A 22,527-nucleotide genomic window follows, 5' to 3' on the forward strand; every position below is an offset into this window, starting at 1 on the left:
ATAGGACAGGCAGAGTATGACACACACAGGAAGTATATGACAGGCAGAGTATGACACACACAGGAACTATAGGACAGACAGAGTATGCCACACACAGGAAGTATAGGACAGGCAGAGTATGACACACACAGGAACTATAGGACAGGCAGAGTATGACACACACAGGAAGTATAGGACAGGCAGCGTATGACACACACAGGAACTATAGGACAGGCAGAGTATGACACACACAGGGAGTATAGGACAGGCAGCGTATGACACACACAGGAACTATAGGACAGGCAGAGTATGACACACACAGGGAGTATAGGACAGGCAGAGTATGACACACACAGGAACTATAGGGCAGGCAGAGTATGACACACACAGGAAGTATAGGACAGGCAGAGTATGACACACACAGGGAGTATAGGACAGGCAGAGTATGACACACACAGGAACTATAGGGCAGGCAGAGTATGACACACACAGGAACTATAGGGCAGGCAGAGTATGACACACACAGGAAGTATAGGACAGGCAGAGTATGACACACACAGGAAGTATATGACAGGCAGAGTATGACACACACAGGAACTATAGGACAGACAGAGTATGCCACACACAGGAAGTATAGGACAGGCAGAGTATGACACACACAGGAACTATAGGACAGGCAGAGTATGACACACACAGGAAGTATAGGACAGGCAGCGTATGACACACACAGGAACTATAGGACAGGCAGAGTATGACACACACAGGGAGTATAGGAGAGACAGAGTATGACAGCCGACAACTGCCTCTATTTATATAACAGTATACGGAGGGCCATCTCCCATAGACTCCATTTTAATCAAATAATTCACATATTTAAAAATGATTCCCTTTTTCTCTGCATTAATAAAACAGTGTATTGTATTTGATCCTAACTAAGATACAATTTATTCTTGTTTTTTATCGGGTTTATTTAATGTTAAATGATTGTTTAGTAGACTTAAGGTATGGAGATCTAAATTACAGAAAGATTCCTTATCCATAAAACCCCAGGTCTTGCACATTCTGGATAACAGGTTCCACACCTGAATAATGAAACTGCTCACCAGTCAAGTCAGTTATGTCCCTGTGTAGGAGACTATAGGGGTGGTGTAACCAATGGGGAAACAGAAGGAGTTTTTAAAGGCTCTGATATAGGAGAGAGAGAATCAATACAGTCGTTTCAGCACCCCTGTGAATTGATGTGGGAGGAGAAGTCAGAATAGATGGGGATTGGTTCTTATCTGCCAGGGTAAATTCAATCAATCATTCAATCAGCGCTTACGTGAATTAAACGTTTTTTTTAAAAAATCCTTCCAACCTCAACTTCATTAAATGTAAAGTGTCCAGTGTATTCAAATGATTCCCTATTGATCTAGAGTTATTATCAAGTATCTCCTTTAGTTAAGGATAAGAAAATGGAAAATGATGGAGCTGCTCCCAATGGAGTCTGCCTAGAATTTGTTTCTATTCCCTGGGAGCGTAAGTGCTGATTGATTGATTGATTGATTTACTGATTGATATACTGAATGATTGATTGATTGATTGATCGATTTACTGATTGATTGATTGATTGATTGAATGTAGTTGGATCTTGGCAGCAAATCATGACATGAAGCTCATCTAGATCCAACATCACAGAGCCAAACTATTTATTTATATTTATCAAAGTATTGATTCAACTGGTGAAATAGTTTAGATTAAGGGGCCGATTCACTAACTTCAAGTGAAGGATTAGAACTAAAAATCGTTCGACCATTCGATAGTCGAAGTACTGTCTCTTTAAGAAAAAACTTCGACCCCCTAGTTTGCCATCTAAAAGCTACCAAAGTCAATGTTAGTCTATAGGGAAGGTCCCCATAGGCTTTTCTAAGTTTTTTTGATCGAAGGATATTCCTTCGATCATTGGATTAAAATCCTTTGAATCGAACGATTCGAAGGATTTAATCGTTCAATCGAAGGAATAATCCTTTGATCGTTCGAACGAACTATCTGCGCTAAATCCTTCGACTTCAATATTCGAAGTCGAAGGATTTTAATTCCCATTCAAATATCGAGGGTTAATTAACCCTCGATATTCGACCCTTAGTGAATCGGCCCCTAAGTGTTGATTGTTAAGTGCAACACGTGTAGAGTTAAGAGTTACACAGTGTGGAAATAAACACTTGGCACTTTAATTAAACCAAATACTGGTGAGCCAATAATTACACAGTTGTGGAAAATAAGCAACTAGCACTTAAGCCTTTTTAAACTAATAAACCTTTTATATAGTACAAATGGGGGCACAGATGTGAAAGAGGAGCAGCTAGCGCCCGATATTTAACCAATAGAAGTGGAGCTGATGGGGTGATGTTAATTAAGAAATCAGCATACGAGGATTATAGGCGGGAGTTCATTTAATGAGTAAATAAGTGACCAATGGAGGACAATCATGTTGAATGTGGAAGTTTCAGCTGGAGATATTGAGAACTAAACATAGTGGGTGTCAGAAATCAGAGAACTTTTATATTTGTATAAAATTACAGTCACAAATAAGATTCTTTCTTCTTTTCCAAGTGGGGTTATAACTGCTTGGGTGTCTGAGGAGCAAGGAGTTCATTTTAAGTAAGAAGTGTTATTATTATTATTAACATGTATTTATATAGCGCCAACATATTGCGTAGCACTGTGATTTTTCCCGTTCCCATAATAAACATTGGATAATCCTATCACAGTAACTACACACAATCTACACCTCTGTGAGTCTCACCTCTCTGAAGAGTTACAATGTGCCATTGTGGTTGGATTAGTGGAAGAGTTTATATGGCGAGAACTTCCCACACCAGTCAGTTGTACTGAAGAAGCTGCTCGGATGTGAAACGTCTTCATTGATTACTCAGCAAGTCCAGTTCTTATAGATTGACCTATACTAGATATACCATGACCTGGATGAATGGAAATCTTCATAGTCTCTTTGGGCTAATACGGCACAAATCAGCGGTGTAAATAATGACATCACAATCTCATTGCCATGACAACATATTTACTTAGATCCATTTTATGACATCACAACGTTACCATGACAACACATTTAACTAGTCGGAATGTTTTGATTCACAAATAATTCTGTTATAGAAGCAGAGTGTTTTTTTGTTTTACTTGTTTGATAGTGATTGGCGAATTTGCGCCGTTTCGCTTCGCTGAAAAATTAGTGAATTTTGTGCGAAATTCGCAAAACGACGAAAAGTTCGCAAAACGGTGCCAGCATCTCGTTTTTGACGCCGGCGTCCGTTTTTTGGAAAAAAAATTTTGACGCCAGCAAATTTTTGCTGCCAATTTTCGCGTGCGTTTCGCGAATTTATTCGCTGGCGGCGAATCACGCAAATTCGCCGCGAATACGCGCCTGGTGAATAAATTCACCCATCACTATTGTTTGACTTAAACAATGTGTTTTATTAGCAATAAAAAAACTCTCAGTATACAGAAAGGGTCATTTAGAAGGTAAATTCCTGTATTTGTTCTATTGAGCAGGTTTATATACATATATATACTGTATATATACACATAACGCAGTCTTTCCAGCCATCATTCCAGTCATTGTTTCATAAAATGGCAGAAAAATAAACATGATGATGACTGGGAGTTTTTCATTGATGATTTATGAGAATGATATTCCCAATAAATAATAATAATTCCACCAGAAAATAAACAGAAATACATAAATCATATTTCAAAGTTCAATGTTTTTTCTTTTTGTAATTGCAAATACTCTTTCCAGTTTCTCGATTAAATAAAGAAACGACTGCAAATTTTCTTCTTTTTGTGACAGCAAAATGCTAAATATGCAGCTCTCATAAATAACACCTTGTTGTAATGTGTATTATTAATATGAACGTATTTAATCCATAAATCTTATGCCACAGTGAAGTATATCACACATATAGATAATATATAATATTGACTGATACAGAAGGCAGAGTGGGCCCTGGTTCTTAGAGCTAACAATCTAAAAGCAGAGGTCCCTAAGTTATTGGGTTGATGCCTGAGTATGAATTTCCAAAATCCAGGACATTTGTGTAACTCTATTTAATAATCATGTGACAGTTGGAAACTACAGAAACAATCAGAAATCAGTTTTATTGGGGGTTCATAGACTGGAGCAATAAATTGTTGGGTTTATTAGTGTTATCTCATTAATTAATGATTTTTGAGGTGGAATTACAGTTTGTATTCTGAGAGGTTGTTACAGTTCAGGGGAAGTGATGGCAAATAAAGTCACCTGGCACGAATTTGCGGCGTATTTTTCGCATTTTGCCGGTGACAAATACATTTGTGAAAATGCCATTGAGCCCATTGGTCAGAGTTGAGGGAAATCCGACTCCTTTTCCTTCTCTTCCAACCCCCCCCCCCCAGTAATAACAATACGTCATATTAAATGTAAGTTCAATGTCCCCCCCCCCATAGCAATAAAGAGGAGTAAAAACTTCTGGGTTTGGCCAATGGCAGTGAGTGAGACAAGACGACAGTGGCTGGGGGGGGGTTACACTTATCTGCCCACCTCCCCCAACAGTGAGTCCTTCATGCCCCCAACTGTCACTTCAGTCCCTTCTTACTCTCAGTCTTATGGACACAGAACACCCAGTTGTCTTTATATCCAAGTGCTGCAAAATGAGCCCCACTGTCTCTAGAACGTGCCCCCCAGGTCTCCATAACGTACAATGACCCCCTCTGGGCAATTATTTGGGGGAACGACGCACGTTGCCAAACGCCTGAAGAATGTGCCAAGTGCAGACGCTGCACTGCCCCCCCTTATGTGGCTCCTCCCCCAGAGAATGGTGAGAGGCCTCAGGGCCCCACGTGCCCCCCTTCTTTTGCAAAAAGCCCCCCCGAAGGAGAGAGTTCTGGAGAGGACTGGCCTTTTTGGGAAGACTTTGGGGTGCATTTAAGGGGGGTGTTTTGGGGGGTGTGTGGGGATGAAATAGGAGCCACCTCTGATGCTTCATCGGGGGCCACAGCATTGATTTCACGTTGTACAGTGGGGGGAGTATTTTGGGTATTCTGTGCCCCGTCACTGAGGGAGGGGAGAGAAGAGAGCGTGTGCCTTCGCTTCATCTTTCCAGGTGTTTCCTGACCCCCGTCCCCCCCAGAGCTCACTCTCCGGAGCCGCCCGTGTCCTTTCTTGGTATCAGACCGGGGGGTGGCCGTGGGCTTCTCCTCCTCTGTAATGACTTGTGAAGAGAAGACTCTGGACATGTAGTCAGTGGGATCTTCCATGATGGGTGGGGAGAGATGGAGGGTGTCTACAGAGCAGGTGCGTGGAAGTGGCCGTGGTTTCCTCGCTGAGCGACCCCTGCGGGGGATCCTGAGCAGCAGAAACTCCAGTTCCACATCCTGAAGGTCCTTGTCGAGGGTGGAGCAACTGGCAATGGATCGGCGCTTCTCCACTCGCTCCCTGCGATCTTCTGCCTTCTCTCTCTCCTCATTCTCCTGCAATGAGGTGACACTCACTCCATCAACACATCATTAGACACTGTCTCATTATTCACTATCTCATTATTCACTATATCATTACTCACTATATCATTATTCACTATATCATTAGACACTATATCATTAGACACTGTCTCATTATTCACTATCTCATTATTCACTATATCATTACTCACTATATCATTATTCACTATATCATTAGACACTATATCATTATTCACTATATCATTATTCACTATATCATTATTCACTATCTCGTTATTCACTATATCATTATTCACTATATCATTATTCACTATATCATTAGACACTGTCTCATTATTCACTATCTCATTATTCACTATCTCATTATTCACTATATCATTATTCACTATTTCATTATTCACTATCTCATTATTCACTATATCATTACTCACTATATCATTATTCACTATATCATTAGACATTATATCATTATTCACTATCTCATTATTCACTATCTCATTATTCACTATATCATTATTCACTATATCATTATTCACTATATCATTATTTACTATATCATTATTCACTATATCATTATTCACTATATCATTAGACACTATATCATTATTTACTATATCATTATTTACTATCTCATTATTCACTATATCATTATTCACTATCTCATTATTCACTATCTCATTATTCACTATATCATTAGACACTATATCATTATTCACTATATCATTATTCACTATCTCATTATTCACTATATCATTATTCACTATATCATTAGACACTATATCATTATTCACTATCTCATTATTCACTATATCATTATTCACTATATCATTATTCACTATATCATTATTCACTATATCATTATTCACTATATCATTAGACACAGTCTCATTATTCACTATATCATTATTCACTATATCATTATTCACTATATCATTAGACACTATATCATTATTCACTATATCATTATTCACTATATCATTATTCACTATATCATTATTCACTATATCATTAGACACTATATCATTAGACACTATATCATTATTTACTATATCATTATTCACTATATCATTAGACACTATATCATTATTCACTATCTCATTATTCACTATCTCATTATTCACTATATCATTATTCACTATATCATTAGACACTATATCATTATTCACTATATCATTATTCACTATATCATTATTCACTATATCATTCACTATATCATTAGACACTATATCATTAGACACTATATCATTATTTACTATATCATTAGACACTATATCATTATTCACTATATCATTATTCACTATATCATTCACTATATCATTAGACACTATATCATTAGACACTATATCATTAGACACTATATCATTATTCACTATATCATTATTCACTATATCATTAGACACAGTCTCATTATTCACTATATCATTATTCACTATATCATTATTCACTATATCATTATTCACTATATCATTATTCACTATATCATTAGACACTATATCATTATTCACTATATCATTATTCACTATATCATTAGACACTATATCATTATTCACTATATCATTATTCACTATATCATTAGACACTATATCATTATTCACTATATCATTAGACACTATATCATTATTCACTATATCATTATTCACTATATCATTATTCACTATATCATTATTCACTATATCATTATGCATTATATCTTTATTCACTATATCATTATTCACTATATCATTATTCACTATATCATTAGACACTATATCATTATTCACTATATCATTATTCACTATATCATTATTCACTATATCATTAGACACTATATCATTATTCACTATATCATTATTCACTATATCATTAGACACTATATCATTATTCACTATATCATTATTCACTATATCATTAGACACTATATCATTATTCACTATATCATTATTCACTATATCATTATTTACTATATCATTAGACATAGTCTCATTATTCACTATATCATTATGCATTATATCTTTATTCACTATATCATTATTCACTATATCATTATTTACTATATCATTAGACACAGTCTCATTATTCACTATATCATTATTCACTATATCATTATTCACTATATCATTATGCATTATATCTTTATTCACTATATCATTATTCACTATATCATTATTTACTATATCATTAGACACAGTCTCATTATTCACTATATCATTATTTACTATATCATTATTTACTATATCATTATGCATTATATCTTTATTCACTATATCATTAGACACTATATCATTAGACACTATATCATTATTCACTATATCATTATTCACTATATCATTATTCACTATATCATTATTTACTATATCATTAGACATAGTCTCATTATTCACTATATCATTATGCATTATATCTTTATTCACTATATCATTATTCACTATATCATTATTTACTATATCATTAGACACAGTCTCATTATTCACTATATCATTATTCACTATATCATTATTCACTATATCATTATGCATTATATCTTTATTCACTATATCATTATTCACTATATCATTAGACACTGTATCATTAGATCAGAATTGTGCGTCATGGGACGTAGGACCTCTGGAAAGGACTATGAGAAGAGATTTAGGGTGGGCTGTTTTGTACAATTAAGTCTCCAAATTCATTGAGGGGTAAAAGGGTCACCACAATGGCTTATTCTCCTGATTTCACTCCCAATTACATATATTCTGAAACCTAAAGGAGCAACTTTGGGGTTTGGACGACACCTGAGAAGTTGATACATTGATACCCAAAAGGACCCACCTGCACAGCAGAAAGGAATCGGGCACAGAAAGTGCTGAACACCAAACACATCTCCTCCATCCTGAAAGCAGATTCATCCTCGCAGAAAAACTCCATGAGTTCCCGGCGTACATCTCGCAGTCGTTTCAGGGAGTGGAGAACCTCACGGAGCTCAACCTCTGCAAGCTGAAAGAGTAGTGCAGGAGTCAGAACCCACAATGAACCTTCTGACATATAGAAACTCACAAGCTCCATGCGCCGCCATTCAATGGGCCCAATAAGACTTTACCCCTGCTCAACAAACTGGTTTCCTCTGTGGCCAAACATCTCCTCACCTTCAGGAAGGGTCTCATGGAATGCTTGAGGTCTGACTGGTCTCGGAGAGCCTCCCTTGTGCTACTCAGTTTCTTTTTCAGGTTCTCCAAGTCACTCTCGATCTCCTGCGAGTTGATACTTGGGGGCAAAGACACAGGAAAGAGATGGGGGTCAGGGAAGAATGTGGGGATTAAAATAGTTGAAACAATATGATAAGTGTAAGAGAGAAGATGTGGGGATTCAGTGGGTGGAGGAGACACAGTTATAGCTACTCAATGTGAGGAAACCCTGGCAATGCTCCTGTACTGGTCACTTGCAGTTTTCTACTAACAGGAGCCCCAGCCCAGGGTATCAGGAATGTGATACTGATGATACTACTGCTACTACTGCTACTACTTCTGCTACTACTTCTGCTACTATAAACCCATTGAGGAACAATTCAATAAACCTGACAGACATTATGCCCACCATACCCCTTGCCCCCCCCACAGGACCAATGGGATTGTTTTGCCTCCATAGGGATTAATTATATCTTAGTTGGGATCAGTTACAAGGTTCTGACTTATTATTACACAGAAAAACAAAATAATTTTTTTTGACAATGTTAATTATTTGGTCAAAATGGCCTCTATGGTCTTCCTGTAATTCGGATCATTCTGAATACTGGGTTCCTGGATGCAATTAAATACTCATTTGCAAATTCTCTCATTCGCTTTCTATTTACACTTCACACAGTCCCCCAATTTTTTTACGGATTTGGGGTTTTATATATATATATATATATATATATATATATATATATATATATATATATATATATATATATATATATATATATATATATATATATATATATATATATATATATATATATATATATAACAAACAGGGGAAAGTTGTTCTCACCACTAGTTTTTAAAACCATTAGGCGGGGGTGCAATGAGGGTGTGACCACAAAATACATATAGTCAAATACAAGATTCCTCTGCACTCAACCCATTATCAATATATTTAAGACAGAGACATTTTGTGCTACTGCTACTGAAAAATGTCTTACCCTTTAAACAACACAGGGATTGTTTGTCCATATATTACAATATATTTAAGCTGAACAACAACGTCACACTCATCCCATATCTGGCCAGTCCTATGCTTTATTTTCATCTGATTCATTAAGAATTCTATGGTTTAATTATACATTTTATAAAAGGGACGAATACGTTTATATATATAAAAGTGCCCCCTATTGTAAGATATAAGGATATTATAAGTTACAGAGGAGTTTCATAACCATATACAGGTCATGGAACCCCAAGGTGACTTCTAATATCCTCATAGTTTGCAACAGGTGGCACTTTATTTATTATAATACACAAGTTCCAGTGAGTCATGTGACAGAAATGACATCACTAAGCTTTGATTATAACCAATGACATCACTAGTCGCCATTTATAAGGATTTAATTTACAGGCTAGTCCTGGCTCTTGTGTATTATATTTATATATATATATATGTGCTGGGGGTCATTTGGAGGGGTTGAAGTAAGTGACGGGTCTGGAAGGAGCAAGAAGATTGATTTGGGGGGTAAATTGAGTTGAAATAAAAGAACAATATGGCGGATGAGGGGGAATGGGCCCGAGACCCCCCTTACCGGGACGCTTGGCTGATATGAAGCAACTTGTCTGGGAACGTCAGGAGGGGGCGGCTGTTCCTCTCGGCTTCCTGCCCAAGAGAAGAAAAAGGGGCAATAAAAAGGGGCAATAAACAGGGGCAATAAGAGAAGGTTTTGGCAAATGCTCTGAGGAAATAAAACTGGGCCAGGACATATAAATAGGAGCTGCCAGATTGATCATCGGCTTGTTAGTGTCACACACTTGGGGGCTACTAAATGAGACAACCTCCCCCATCTTCAGCATTTCTTACCTTTGCAACAAAGTGCATGAGATTCACTCCGGGTTTGTTGGCTTTGGTGTCGGACAGTTTCAGCAGTGACCCCATGCGAAAGCCCAGAGCACTCCCGGCATAGCCGCCCTGTGAGGAACGATTGGGGAGTAAATGAGTGAAGAGATGAGAATATAGTGGGGGAGTGAGACAGCGAGTGGGACAGTGAGTGAGAGTTTGAGTGGGACAGTGAGTGAGAGTTTGAGTGGGACAGTGAGTGAAACAATGAGTGGGACAGTGAATGGGACTGTAAGGGATGAGGTGAGTGTAAGTATGAGTGATCAGACAGCTGAGAGTATACTAAGGGTTAGGGTTTAATCTGTAATGGGGGGAATGAACTCACCGCATTCATGTAATTTCCAGCTTTCAGCACCAGGTAAATGACCGTGTGGAGCTCTTCACACCTCACCAGTTCTGGATCAGAACACAGAATGGGTCTCATTGAAACAACAGTGTCTCTACTTGTTCCTCACTCAACACCCCACTAACCATTCAGTATCTGTCCCCCACTACCAACTCCTCACCTCCCACCCCTGCCAGCTCCTTATTATCCACATCTATCTGTCAACTTCTCTCTCCTCTCTCCAGGTTTCAATGTTCTCCTTTTTCAGACACTCACTCCACTACCCTGTATGTCATCTCCTCTGTACCCCTTAATCCCAGCTCCATCACCCTCATGTCATTCTTTTCTGCTCACTCCCTGGTGGTGCCACAAGTCCAGCTACAAGGTACTACAAGGTGCTACAAGGTACTACAAGGTGCTACAAGGTACTACAAGTCTAGCTACAAGGCACTACAAGGTACTACAAGGTGCTATAAGGTACTACAAGGCACTACAAGGTACTACAAGGTACTACAAGTCCAGCTACAAGGCACTACAAGGTACTACAAGGTACTACAAGTCCAGCTACAAGGCACTACAAGGTACTACAAGGTGCTACAAGGTACTACAAGGTACTACAAGTCCAGCTACAAGGCACTACAAGGTACTACAAGGTGCTACAAGTCCAGCTACAAGACACTACAAGGTACTACAAGGTGCTACAAGTCCAGCTACAAGACACTACAAGGTACTACAAGGTGCTACAAGTCCAGCTACAAGACACTACTAGGTACTACAAGGTGCTACAAGTCCAGCTACAAGACACTACAAGGTACTACAAGGTGCTACAAGTCCAGCTACAAGACACTACAAGGTACTACAAGGTACTACAAGGTACTACAAGGTGCTATAAGGTACTACAAGGTACTACAAGGTACTACAAGTCCAGCTACAAGACACTACAAGGTACTAAAAGGTGCTACAAGTCCAGCTACAAGGTACTACAAGGTGCTACAAGGTACTACAAGGTACTGGACAATCCCTGGGCCCAGTCTTACCAGTGGCTGCTGCCGTCTGTATTTCCACTGCCTGTTTCATAGAATTCAGTTGAGGAAAGAATTCTTCCTTTAGGATCATCACTTGCAGCCTCTGGGAACAACTAAAGGCAAAGAAAACCTGAACATGACAGTAGTTCATACGTTTCAGTAGGGCCCAGTATGAAGAAAGGGTTAATCTGATTCTATTGGTGGAGAGCAATGTAGTAGCTCCAGCCCATAAATCCACAGATCATTTGTAACTGGCAACAATATAATTGTTGCCTGAAAATCCCAACATTATTCCCATTCCAGAATGCACTTTATATAAGAACACATGAATAACTGGCTCCATTCCCAATAGGTGGGACATCATAAACGTGTGGGGGCTTCTGACCTGGGCACCTCGACTAGAAGTATCATGAAGAGTTCTGCTTCAGACAAATTGCTCCGGTCCCCTTTGAAAGCTCTTAGTCTCTTCACCTTGTGGCATGAAATGGAGAAGAGAAATATCAGGCATGGAGTTGAACCCCAATCCCCCAAATGAACCAGCTCAATTCACCCACTTCTCTCCCACTTACCTCATCTTTCTCAGGAAGTAGTTTTAGAAGTTCTCTCAACTTCTCAGCTCCAAAATTAGACCCCACACCTCTCTTTATATCCTCAATCATCACATGTACCGGCCTAGTCAGAAAGGGAACACGGGAAGGAAAAGGCCCACAGCAAATGTTTAACGGGAATTAGATCATGGAAGTCTAGAGACACCCTAAACATGTGTCTTTTCATCATGGAAGTCTAGAGACATGCTAAACATGTGCCTTTTCATCACGGAAGTCTAGAGACACCCTAAACATGTGCCTTTTCATCATGGAGGTCTAGAGACACCCTAAACATTGCCTTTTCATCATGGAAGTCTAGTGACACGCTAAACATTGCCTTTTCATCATGGAAGTCTAGATAAATGCTTAGCATGTGCCTTTTCATCATGGAAGTCTAGAGAAATGCTTAACATGTGCCTTTTCATCATGGAAGTCTAGAGAAATGCTAAACATGTGCCTTTCATCATGGAAGTCTAGTGACACGCTAAACATTGCCTTTTCATCATGGAAGTCTAGAGACACCCTAAACATTGCCTTTTCATCATGGAAGTCTAGTGACACGCTAAACATTGCCTTTTCATCATGGAAGTCTAGAGACACCCTAAACATTGCCTTTTCATCATGGAAGTCTAGAGACACCCTAAACATTGCCTTTTCATCATGGAAGTCTAGTGACACGCTAAACATTGCCTTTTCATCATGGAAGTCTAGAGACACCCTAAACATTGCCTTTTCATCATGGAAGTCTAGAGACACCCTAAACATTGCCTTTTCATCATGGAAGTCTAGTGACACGCTAAACATTGCCTTTTCATCATGGAAGTCTAGAGACACCCTAAACATTGCCTTTTCATCATGGAAGTCTAGTGACACGCTAAACATTGCCTTTTCATCATGGAAGTCTAGATAAATGCTTAGCATGTGCCTTTTCATCATGGAAGTCTAGAGACACCCTAAACATTGCGTTTTCATCATGGAAGTCTAGAGAAATGCTAAACATGTGCCTTGTTTAGTGACAAGCTACACACAAAACTAAAGTGTCAGAATAAGGACAATAGTGTTGGTGTGTTACGGCCTCCCCTGTAGTGCATTGCACTTACCTCTTGAATTGCTTCAGGAATATTCCCAGGTTCATGATCTTCTTAGAATCCAGAAGGGACACCTAGATATGATGTATAAAGGTTATTATGCATCGCCAGACAGAAACCCCAAAGAAATGTCTCTGGAAGATTGGAACCTTCTCATTCTCACTGTCCATAATAATGCTTCAATAGAAACAATGTGCTGGTTCTCTAGAACCTGAACACTAAATTGGCAGAGAGGACAGAATGGGAAATATTGGGTCACTTTTTTTGTAAGAACGTATTCAAAGGTTAGTAAGTGCCTTTAACACACTACTGACCCTCCCACCAAAAAAAAAATCTGCATGATTTGTTATTTTATCATTTCCCAATGCAGTGAAATGAATTGTTTGACATGTTCTGCTGTGGAACACGGTTTCATATGGACATCATGGCTCCTGGCAAATTCATCTGCGATGATGAAGTTTAAGGGATTCACAAATTGGCTGCTACCTGGTCTAGAAAAAAAACCCTATATTTTTATCTTGCTTTCCTATGAATCCTTCCCTTTACTGATTAGAAGCCAAGTCTATTCTCATGTGGATAAGTAGCACGGGATTATGGAGAGAAGCTGAAAATTGGGTTTTCTCACCTCTGGTTCATGCTCAGTCTGTTGGTGCCGTGGCCTGAACCTTTCACTTAATCGAGCTTTACGTGGCTCATCTCTCTGAGCAAAGAGCTTGTCCATGTGTGTGACATCGATCTGAAGACTTGGCTGTTGTGACCCACAAGTCCATATATTGCGTCCCTTCAGCACACGCTCAGCAGGTATTGCATCCCAGTTGAAGCTGCGCAATTTGGATCTTCGCTGATCTCCAAGTCGTTCAGGAGCTGATGTAGGATGTGACAGAGTTGTATCCCCAGAGGACTTAGGGGTCAATGATAATTCCCCTGATGGTGGGGGAGGAGGAGCACAAGGGAATTTAGCTGGTGGAGGTGGAGGAGGTGGGAAAGAGAACCCTGTAGGAGGAGGTGGTGGGCAAGGTGGAGGACAGGGTGGAGAAGAGTTCTTGCTAGTCACCATGGCAACAGAACCAGTCTCATCCATGTACCTTTGGGCTAAATGGAGAGGAGTTTGCCGCTCTGTGTGCCAATACTCAGGACAAGGGTGAATTAGATCATTCCCAGAAAGAGGTTCTCCCAACCTAAAGAACAAGAAGGGAGGACAATCAATACACAAATGTTACAAAAGCAATTCCTTACAGAAATAGCCCTACTGTCTAGGCCCACAGGAGCCACGGCCAAACAAGTGGCCACTAGGTGTCTTGTAAGGAAGGGAGGGAGATGTGAGAGATTGGGGTGGCATGGAAGATAGATGTAGCTCCTTCCCTCCCTTTAAGTTAAATGAAAAAGAGGTCACTCTGGTTCATCAGAGGAAACAATTATCCACGTCCCTTATAAAAACACAGTTATCACTCACTGAGCCTAACAAATGCAACAACTCAAGGATTGTACATACCCACAAACATAGGGCTAACCAGTATTGCAGGAATCTAAAGCTGCTCAAACAAAGTCCAATATGACTCCGCCCTTCCAGCCCAAGTCAGCTGTTTATTGGCCCATGTATGGAGCCTTCCCCAAAAATCTGCCCAGACTGATATCTAGACAAAAAAAAATCCAGACAAAAAAATCCAGACATCTTAGAACATCGTTGGAACATCATTGGAAGACCTCCAGCATGTACAGCCAGAATAAATAAAGTTGGTACCATTAATGGATCCACAAAACCCACAACAAAAGGTCCCCACAGATGTACATTAATCTCCACAAATAAGAGCTGAAAATAATATTTGCACATCCACTTGCCCTTGCATTATGACAAACCCCAATTTAATGGAAAATAACAGTAACACGTTCCCAATCATCTCACAGATGTAACACAACATGTAGAACACGCCTGTGGCCCCTTACACACGTTTCCTCTTCTTGTTGCTTCAGTTAATCTCCCCATCCTTCCCCCAAAAATCCCTCATGGACCCTCAACACAGGACACATTCCTGATTGGCCCACAATAAGACCCCACCCAGTGCCAATAAGGCACTCGTTATTGGCTACATTAATGGCAAAACATAAATAACAATTCTTCTTTAGAAACCCAGTCCAAAAAGTTCTGTCAATTCTGTAAAACCAAAGGAACTCTTAGACGCCCATTCTTTTCTACACCAATCCAAGCCCTGATCCTATTCCACTTAGACTATGGCCCCCTCTTAGTAATTGTGCTCCCAGGCTCCCACCTACCATATAGATATATGAAGATGACCCAATTCTGGCCAATCCGGTTGGTTATTCTCCAGTTGGCACTGGCTCTACTCTCCACTGGTGATGGCCAGTTGCATGGGCTGTCAGTAGGAATAGCTTGATAGTATGAATAGGTTCAGATTATGTTGCAGGCAGGATCTAACTGGACCTGAGGTACCACAGGTTGGCTACTCTACTGCATCTCACATGTACTGGGCTGCGTAGGACTTGGGGTGGGACCAAGGCACCGGTACTTTATTTTGTTGATCACACACCAGTCCTATAAACCAATCCAAGCTCCCGTGAGGCACATGGAGTCCAACACGTGTTTATCTGAGGCTGGAAACCTGCGGGACTTCCCTCCAAGAGAACTTGGAAACCACAAATTCCATAACAAACGACACCTTCATGCCTGACAAACAAAAGCCATGGGAGGGGTGCAACCACCAGGCAGAACACCTACTGGGCTGAAACCCACTCCGATACCTCCATTCCATGTTGTGCCAACTCGTTCACGTGTAAAGACTCCCACACTTGCCCCACCAGGAACCCACAGTCCCATAATTACACACGTGGATGCCTGGCATTTATCCCACATTCCCAGTTTATTACTCTTCTCATCATCAGCCAACGTGCCTCCCAAGCCTTCGACTCAACCACACCGGCATTTGCTATTGGACCTTTCCCAAGTTCCACCCACCGGCCCTTTATGTGCAGCACAAGCCACAGAAAATGAATGTATTTGTTTGTGGTACAAGAATTCATCATCATCATCATCATCATCATCATCATTTATTTATATAGCGCTGTCAAGATACGCAGTGCTTTACTGCAGTTATAGCAAACAGGGAATAAATGGTGGCTAACAGACAAGGATTACAGAGTACAATAGGGTTAGAAGGACCTAGAGATTAGAGTTTACAAGATAAAAGGTTAGGGTACAATTGAGATATTAGGATTATATAAACACTTTGTCATTTATGATACAGCAATGATTAATTAAGGTACATCGAATAAGCCTCTTTAAACAGATGGGTATTGAAATGATGTGTTTGTTGGGCGGGGGGTATTTACTATGACACACACTGGGAATGGAAAGCCATTGAATGAAATACAACAGACCCTTCCATGGAACAGTTGAAGCCAATTGTATCAGAGAGAAGACAACTAATGGCCGACTTCTCTGTGGTGGGGAAGGAGCCCCTCGCTGGCCGAGCAACACAGACATATAAATACGGCCCCAAACCAGAGGCAAAACCCCATTCTGCTTGTGGATGAGAAACTTCAGGAGGGAGGTTGTTACAATAAACTCTGTGCTCCGCTCCAGCCACCAAGAACAATCAGCAAGTCACGCGGAACCCAAACAAATGTCTGATCCAAACAAGCGGAACCCAAACAGGTGTAAGGAAACACATTACCCTCCCAACCTAAACTTAATGTCACATTGAATAGGATTCCGGCTACAGAAAAAGACACGTGACTTACTGAAAACCCAACTCCCACCTATAATCCTCCAGTTACCCCTGTCATGTGACCTGCTGGGGAACAAATCACTGGCTGTCGGGCACATTTAGCAACTGTCTGACCTCTGAGCCTTCACTTGGGCCCCATGAGTCCCACAGGCCCATAAATTAGATACCACTGGTGGGGGGGGGGGTCTCGCTATGGTTCATCTTAGTTCTGGGGGACTTACTATGGTTCCTCTCTCTCAGCAATGGGGGGTCTCACTATGGTTCCCTTCTAAGAGAGAGGAACCAACACGAGACCCCCCCCCCGGTGCCGAGAGGAACCAACGTGAGACTCCCCAGTGCTGAGAGGAAGCAACGTGAGACCCCCCAGTGCTGAGAGGAACCAACGTGAGACCCCCCAGTGCTGAGAGGAACCAATGTGAGACCCCCCAGTGCTGAGAGGAACCAATGCGAGACCCCCCAGTGCTGAGAGGAACCAACGTGAGACCCCCAGTGCTGAGAGGAAGCAACGTGAGACCCCCCAGTGCTGAGAGGAACCAATGTGAGACCCCCCAGTGCTGACAGGAACCAACGTGAGACCCCCCAGTGCTGAGAGGAACCAATGCGAGACCCCCCCCCTGGTGCTGAGAGGAACCAACGTGAGACCCCCCAGTGCTGAGAGGAACCTATGTGAGACCCCCCAGTGCTGAGAGGAACCAACGTGAGACCCCCCAGTGCTGAGAGGAAGCAACGTGAGACCCCCAGTGCTGAGAGGAACCAACATGAGACCCCCCCAGTGCTGAGAGGAACCAACGTGAGACCCCCCAGTGCTGAGAGGAACCAACGTGAGACCCCCCCAGTGCTGAGAGGAACTAATGTGAGACCCCCCAGTGCTGAGAGGAACCAACGTGAGACCCCCCAGTGCTGAGAGAAAACCAACGTGAGACCCCCCAGTGCTGAGAGGAACCAACATGAGACCCCCAGTGCTGAGAGAACCAACATGAGACCCCCCAGTGCTGAGAGGAACTAACGTGAGACCCCCCAGTGCTGGAGAGGAACCAACGTGAGACCCCCCCCAGTGCTGAGAGGAACCAACATGAGACCCCCCAGTGCTGAGAAGAACTAACGTGAGACCCCCCAGTGCTGAGAGGAACCAACGTGAACCCCCCCAGTGCTGAGAGAAACCAACGTGATACCCCCCAGTGCTGAGAGGAACCAACATGAGACCCCCCCCAGTGCTGAGAGGAACTAACGTGAGACCCCCCCCCCGGTACTGAGAAAACTAAGTCATTATACGCGGCACAACTCCTCTCCCGCTCTATTGAAATGTTTTCTTTGCTCCATCTAAAAATACCCATGAGGCAGCAGGGCGTGCCCCCAAAATAAATACCAACATTCCTTCCAGCCCTCACCTGGGCCCCGAGTCATAGAAACACCTGAGCCTACAGGGGCGTTTTATCCCACCTCCCAACATTTTGGAAATAGAAAAAGGGACAAAAAAGTTGCTTTGCGTAGTGCCACACCCATTTTGTGGCCACACCCCCTAATTACCATGTTCATTTCACAAAATTTGGCAGGTTATAAAAGTTTGAAGATATTTCTGTGTTTTTTTTCAGTTATTACAGTTTTGCTAATGAAGGTGAATTGCCCTTTAAGCTGTGAGTCTAAGTTCTCCCAAGGGACCTGTTATCTTATATTGTTACAATTACTTATTTGTTTATCTCAAAATTGTAACAAAAGTATCTTATCTGCAGCTGTGGCTGTTCTGGGCTCTCTGCCAAAAGCCAATTAAGTTAGAAACGTTGTTTTTTTTTCTGGCTGTTCAGTCCAGAGAAAATAGTGACTTTCCAGTACAAACGAGGGACTGCGGGTATAGCTGTGAAAAGAGGGACTGTCCCTCTAAAAACAGGACAGTTGGGAGGTATGTTTTTATTATTATTATTATTATTCTTTCATAACTAGGCACTGAGTGAATTGGGATCCAGCTGAGCTCTCATTTATATGAATGGGGAATGTTGTGAAGACTCCCACAATGCACTAGTCTCGGTACTGAAAGAAAAGGTCAGAGGATGTGGTAGAGGTAAATGGAAGTTTGGGGAGGGAAAAAGTAAAAACCAGAGGCCGGGGAGGGGAAAACCAGAAGAAAAATACAAAAAGGAAACAGAAAAGGAAGAAATTCACCCAAATCAAAATCAGTCATTGTTGGGAGGACTCGGGGCAGTTAGGGGTCGAGCTTTGCACATAAAGAATATTAAGTATTTGAACAACCCCCCCCCCCAGTTATGAATGAATAGAAACCCGTCTGGCAACAAATGTCATGGGCAGAAATAGTAGAAGAGCAGGTCATGGTCCCATGGAACTAGGGATTGTATCAAAGACACTGAACCTGAGACAATGACAAAAGAACAAAGAAAACAAATGTTCCTATTTACTAAACATGAGCCCCGCACTCTCCTCTGCCCAGTTCTACTCCAGCACCTTTAGTACTGCTCTGCCCCACCCCTTCTTCATATCCATGTTCTACCCATTTCCATCGTCATCTTCCTACCATCATCTCTATGTTCCTACCATCATCTCCATCTTCTAACCATCATCTCCATCTTCCTACCATCATCTCCATCTTCTTACCATCATCTCCATTTTCTTACCATCTCCATCATCATCTCCATCTTCCTACCATCATTTCCATCTTACCATCATCTCCATCTTCTTACCATCATCATCTCCATCTTCCTACCATCATCTCCATCTTCCTACCATCATCTCCATGTTCCTACCATCATCTCCATCTTCTTTTTTTTTTCCTTTTTTTTTCAACTGTGTTTTTATTGAAGTTCACAGAATCAGAAACAAATAAAGCGGTACACAACCAGTTTCAGAAAGGTACAATGTAGACATACATTATGCATATGGTCATTCATTGACAATATCCACAGTAAACAAAAATTAAACCAGAAAAGAACAACTCAAAAAGAAAAGGCAAAATGCGTGGGTACTGAGCAGTGCATCTCATCTGAGAGCAAGAAGCTAACTTCACCTCATAGTGGCTATAAACGTAGGGGATCCGTAATGCGTTCCAATGTTAAGAGTCTATCCGGTCCCCCCTCCTCATGAGAGGGAGAGGCACCCAACAGGGATGGAGTATGGAAAGAGAGTAGTGTCTAAACGCCCAACGTCCTTCTTGGTTGCTATACCTCCTTTTGGAGTTCAGAGCAATAAGAGTTCCACATAAACCAGTCCTCCTCTGTAGCTAATGAAGTGTTATGTAGTATAGCAGTTAAATATTCCATACGTCTCACCTGTTCTATTCTATTAATCAGGTCCCATAATGATGGGGGTGTAGGATCTTTCCATCGAGCTGCAATTAAACACCTCGTTGACGTAAATATACAGTTTAGTACTTTCTGCAGTCTTTTCCCTACACCTAACACCGGATGACCCAGTAGGTAAGTCAGGGGGGTCTCTATGTAAATCTAGGCAAGTAGCCTTCGTCACCAATATTTGTACCGTGGACCACAAAGTGGTTATTAGGGGACATGTCCAGAACATATGGAACAATGTGGCTGGTGAGGCGCCACATCTCCAACAATTCGGTGGTATAGTGGGGGAGAATTTATGCAAAAGGGCTGGGGTATGATACCACCTAAACAATACCTTGTAAATATTCTCTTTAGTAGTCGTGCATATGGAGGTTTTGGTAGCATTAGCCCAAATTCGTTCCCATTGATCGACGGTGATATGAGTTTCCAAATCTCTATCCCAGAGTTGCATGTACAAATGGGGGTGGTCTTCTACATCATAGGAAATTAGTTCCTTATATAGCTGGGAAATATGGCCCTTCCGCTCCCCCACTTTAGTGCACAATTTCTCAAATAGGGACAAATCTGGTAGTTTCATAGTGCAGCATAGGGATTTAACGTAGTGCCTCAACTGATAATACATATAGTCTTTGAGCCCAAGGAGCTCATGCCCTTCTATCAGCTGTTGTTTGTCTAGGAAACTCTTAGTACGGAGGTCGAATAAATTGACAAGCTGATGTGCAGTTGTATGTTGCCAAAGCTGAACAAACTGTTTTTCCAGTCCTAAAGGAAATGCTTCAGTAAAGAGGAAGGGAGTAAGGGGGCTCATTCTATCCGTCGGGACCAATCTATTTTTACATTTGGACCAAATTTTTTTGTGAACGATATAGTACGCGGGGCCAAGGTTGCTAATTTAATAGTATGTTCGGACCATAGTAATGTGCTCGGGTGAATCGGGGCGAGAACTAGTTTCTCTATTTCCATCCATTTAGTATATGCAAACTTAAAGGACCACTGTATTGTTTGCCTAACGTGTGTGGCTAAATAGTATGTATAAAAGTCCGGCACATCTAGTCCTCCCTGTGTCCGCCGAGTTTGCAACACCCCCCTACGTATTCGTTGTCTCTTACCCCCCCATATATATTTATAGCATAGATTTTGGAAGTTCTGGCAGAGTCTCGAAGAAATACAAAAGTCGAGGCAAGATGGTCATTTTCAATGTGGCAATTCTGCCAAACCACGACAAGTTTAACCTCCCCCATTTATGTATCTCACTTGTCAGAGACTTCCACAGTACCCCATAATTTGCCTTATAAAGGGTGTCATATCGTGCAGTAATGAAGATGCCCAGATATTTCAGATTCTGTGATTTCCACCTATAATCGAAGTTCAGTTTCAACAGCTTCAGCATAGCTGGGGGGACATTTATTGGTAATACCTCTGTTTTATCATTATTTATTTTGTATCCGGAGTAAAGGCTGTACAAGCTCAATTCCTGGTGCAAATTCGGGAGGGAGGTGAGGGGTTGAGTCAGCGTAAAAAGTACGTCGTCCGCATATAAGCAGACTTTAAAAGACTTTCCTTTCACCTGAACTCCTCTAATATCTGGGTTAAGCCGTATCCTATTTGCCAAAGGCTCAATGCACAGCAGCGGAGATAAGGGACAGCCCTGCCTCGTCCCATTGCGTATCTGAAACGTCTCAGAAAGCAGGCCCGCCGATTTCACCTGCGCTAATGGTTCAGAGTATAATCCCCTAAGAGCCGTAACAAAGGACCCCGAAAAACCCATTATGTCCAATGTCGAGAACATAAACTCCCAATCAAGGCGGTCGAACGCTTTTTCTGCGTCGACACTCAATGCCAGGGCACTTCTTTTGTCTGCATTTAGTATATCAATTAAGTCGACTACTCTGCGTGTGTTATCTCCAGGTTGCCGAAAGCGGACAAAACCCACCTGGTCCTTATGAATTAGTCG

General features: G+C 41.3%; 1 protein-coding gene across 1 annotated transcript in view; it reads right to left on the minus strand.

Annotated features, from left to right (window-relative positions):
- Positions 1–4,110: 4,110 nt before the first annotated feature.
- Positions 4,111–22,527, minus strand: part of LOC108708788 (FH2 domain-containing protein 1) — a 31,601-nt gene continuing 13,184 nt past the window's right edge. The window contains exons 2-12 of the mRNA XM_018247823.2: positions 14,160–14,712; positions 13,547–13,608; positions 12,429–12,531; positions 12,245–12,330; positions 11,872–11,972; positions 10,835–10,905; positions 10,474–10,581; positions 10,202–10,272; positions 8,571–8,688; positions 8,257–8,421; positions 4,111–5,481 (exon numbers count right to left, since the gene is read on the minus strand). Coding sequence (XP_018103312.1) covers positions 4,840–5,481; positions 8,257–8,421; positions 8,571–8,688; positions 10,202–10,272; positions 10,474–10,581; positions 10,835–10,905; positions 11,872–11,972; positions 12,245–12,330; positions 12,429–12,531; positions 13,547–13,608; positions 14,160–14,615 — 1,983 coding nt within the window. The 5' untranslated portion in view covers positions 14,616–14,712 and the 3' untranslated portion in view covers positions 4,111–4,839. The remainder of the gene's footprint in view (positions 5,482–8,256; positions 8,422–8,570; positions 8,689–10,201; positions 10,273–10,473; positions 10,582–10,834; positions 10,906–11,871; positions 11,973–12,244; positions 12,331–12,428; positions 12,532–13,546; positions 13,609–14,159; positions 14,713–22,527) is intronic.

The sequence above is a fragment of the Xenopus laevis genome, chromosome 2L (assembly GCF_017654675.1).
Source record: "Xenopus laevis strain J_2021 chromosome 2L, Xenopus_laevis_v10.1, whole genome shotgun sequence".
NCBI lineage: Eukaryota > Metazoa > Chordata > Amphibia > Anura > Pipidae > Xenopus > Xenopus laevis.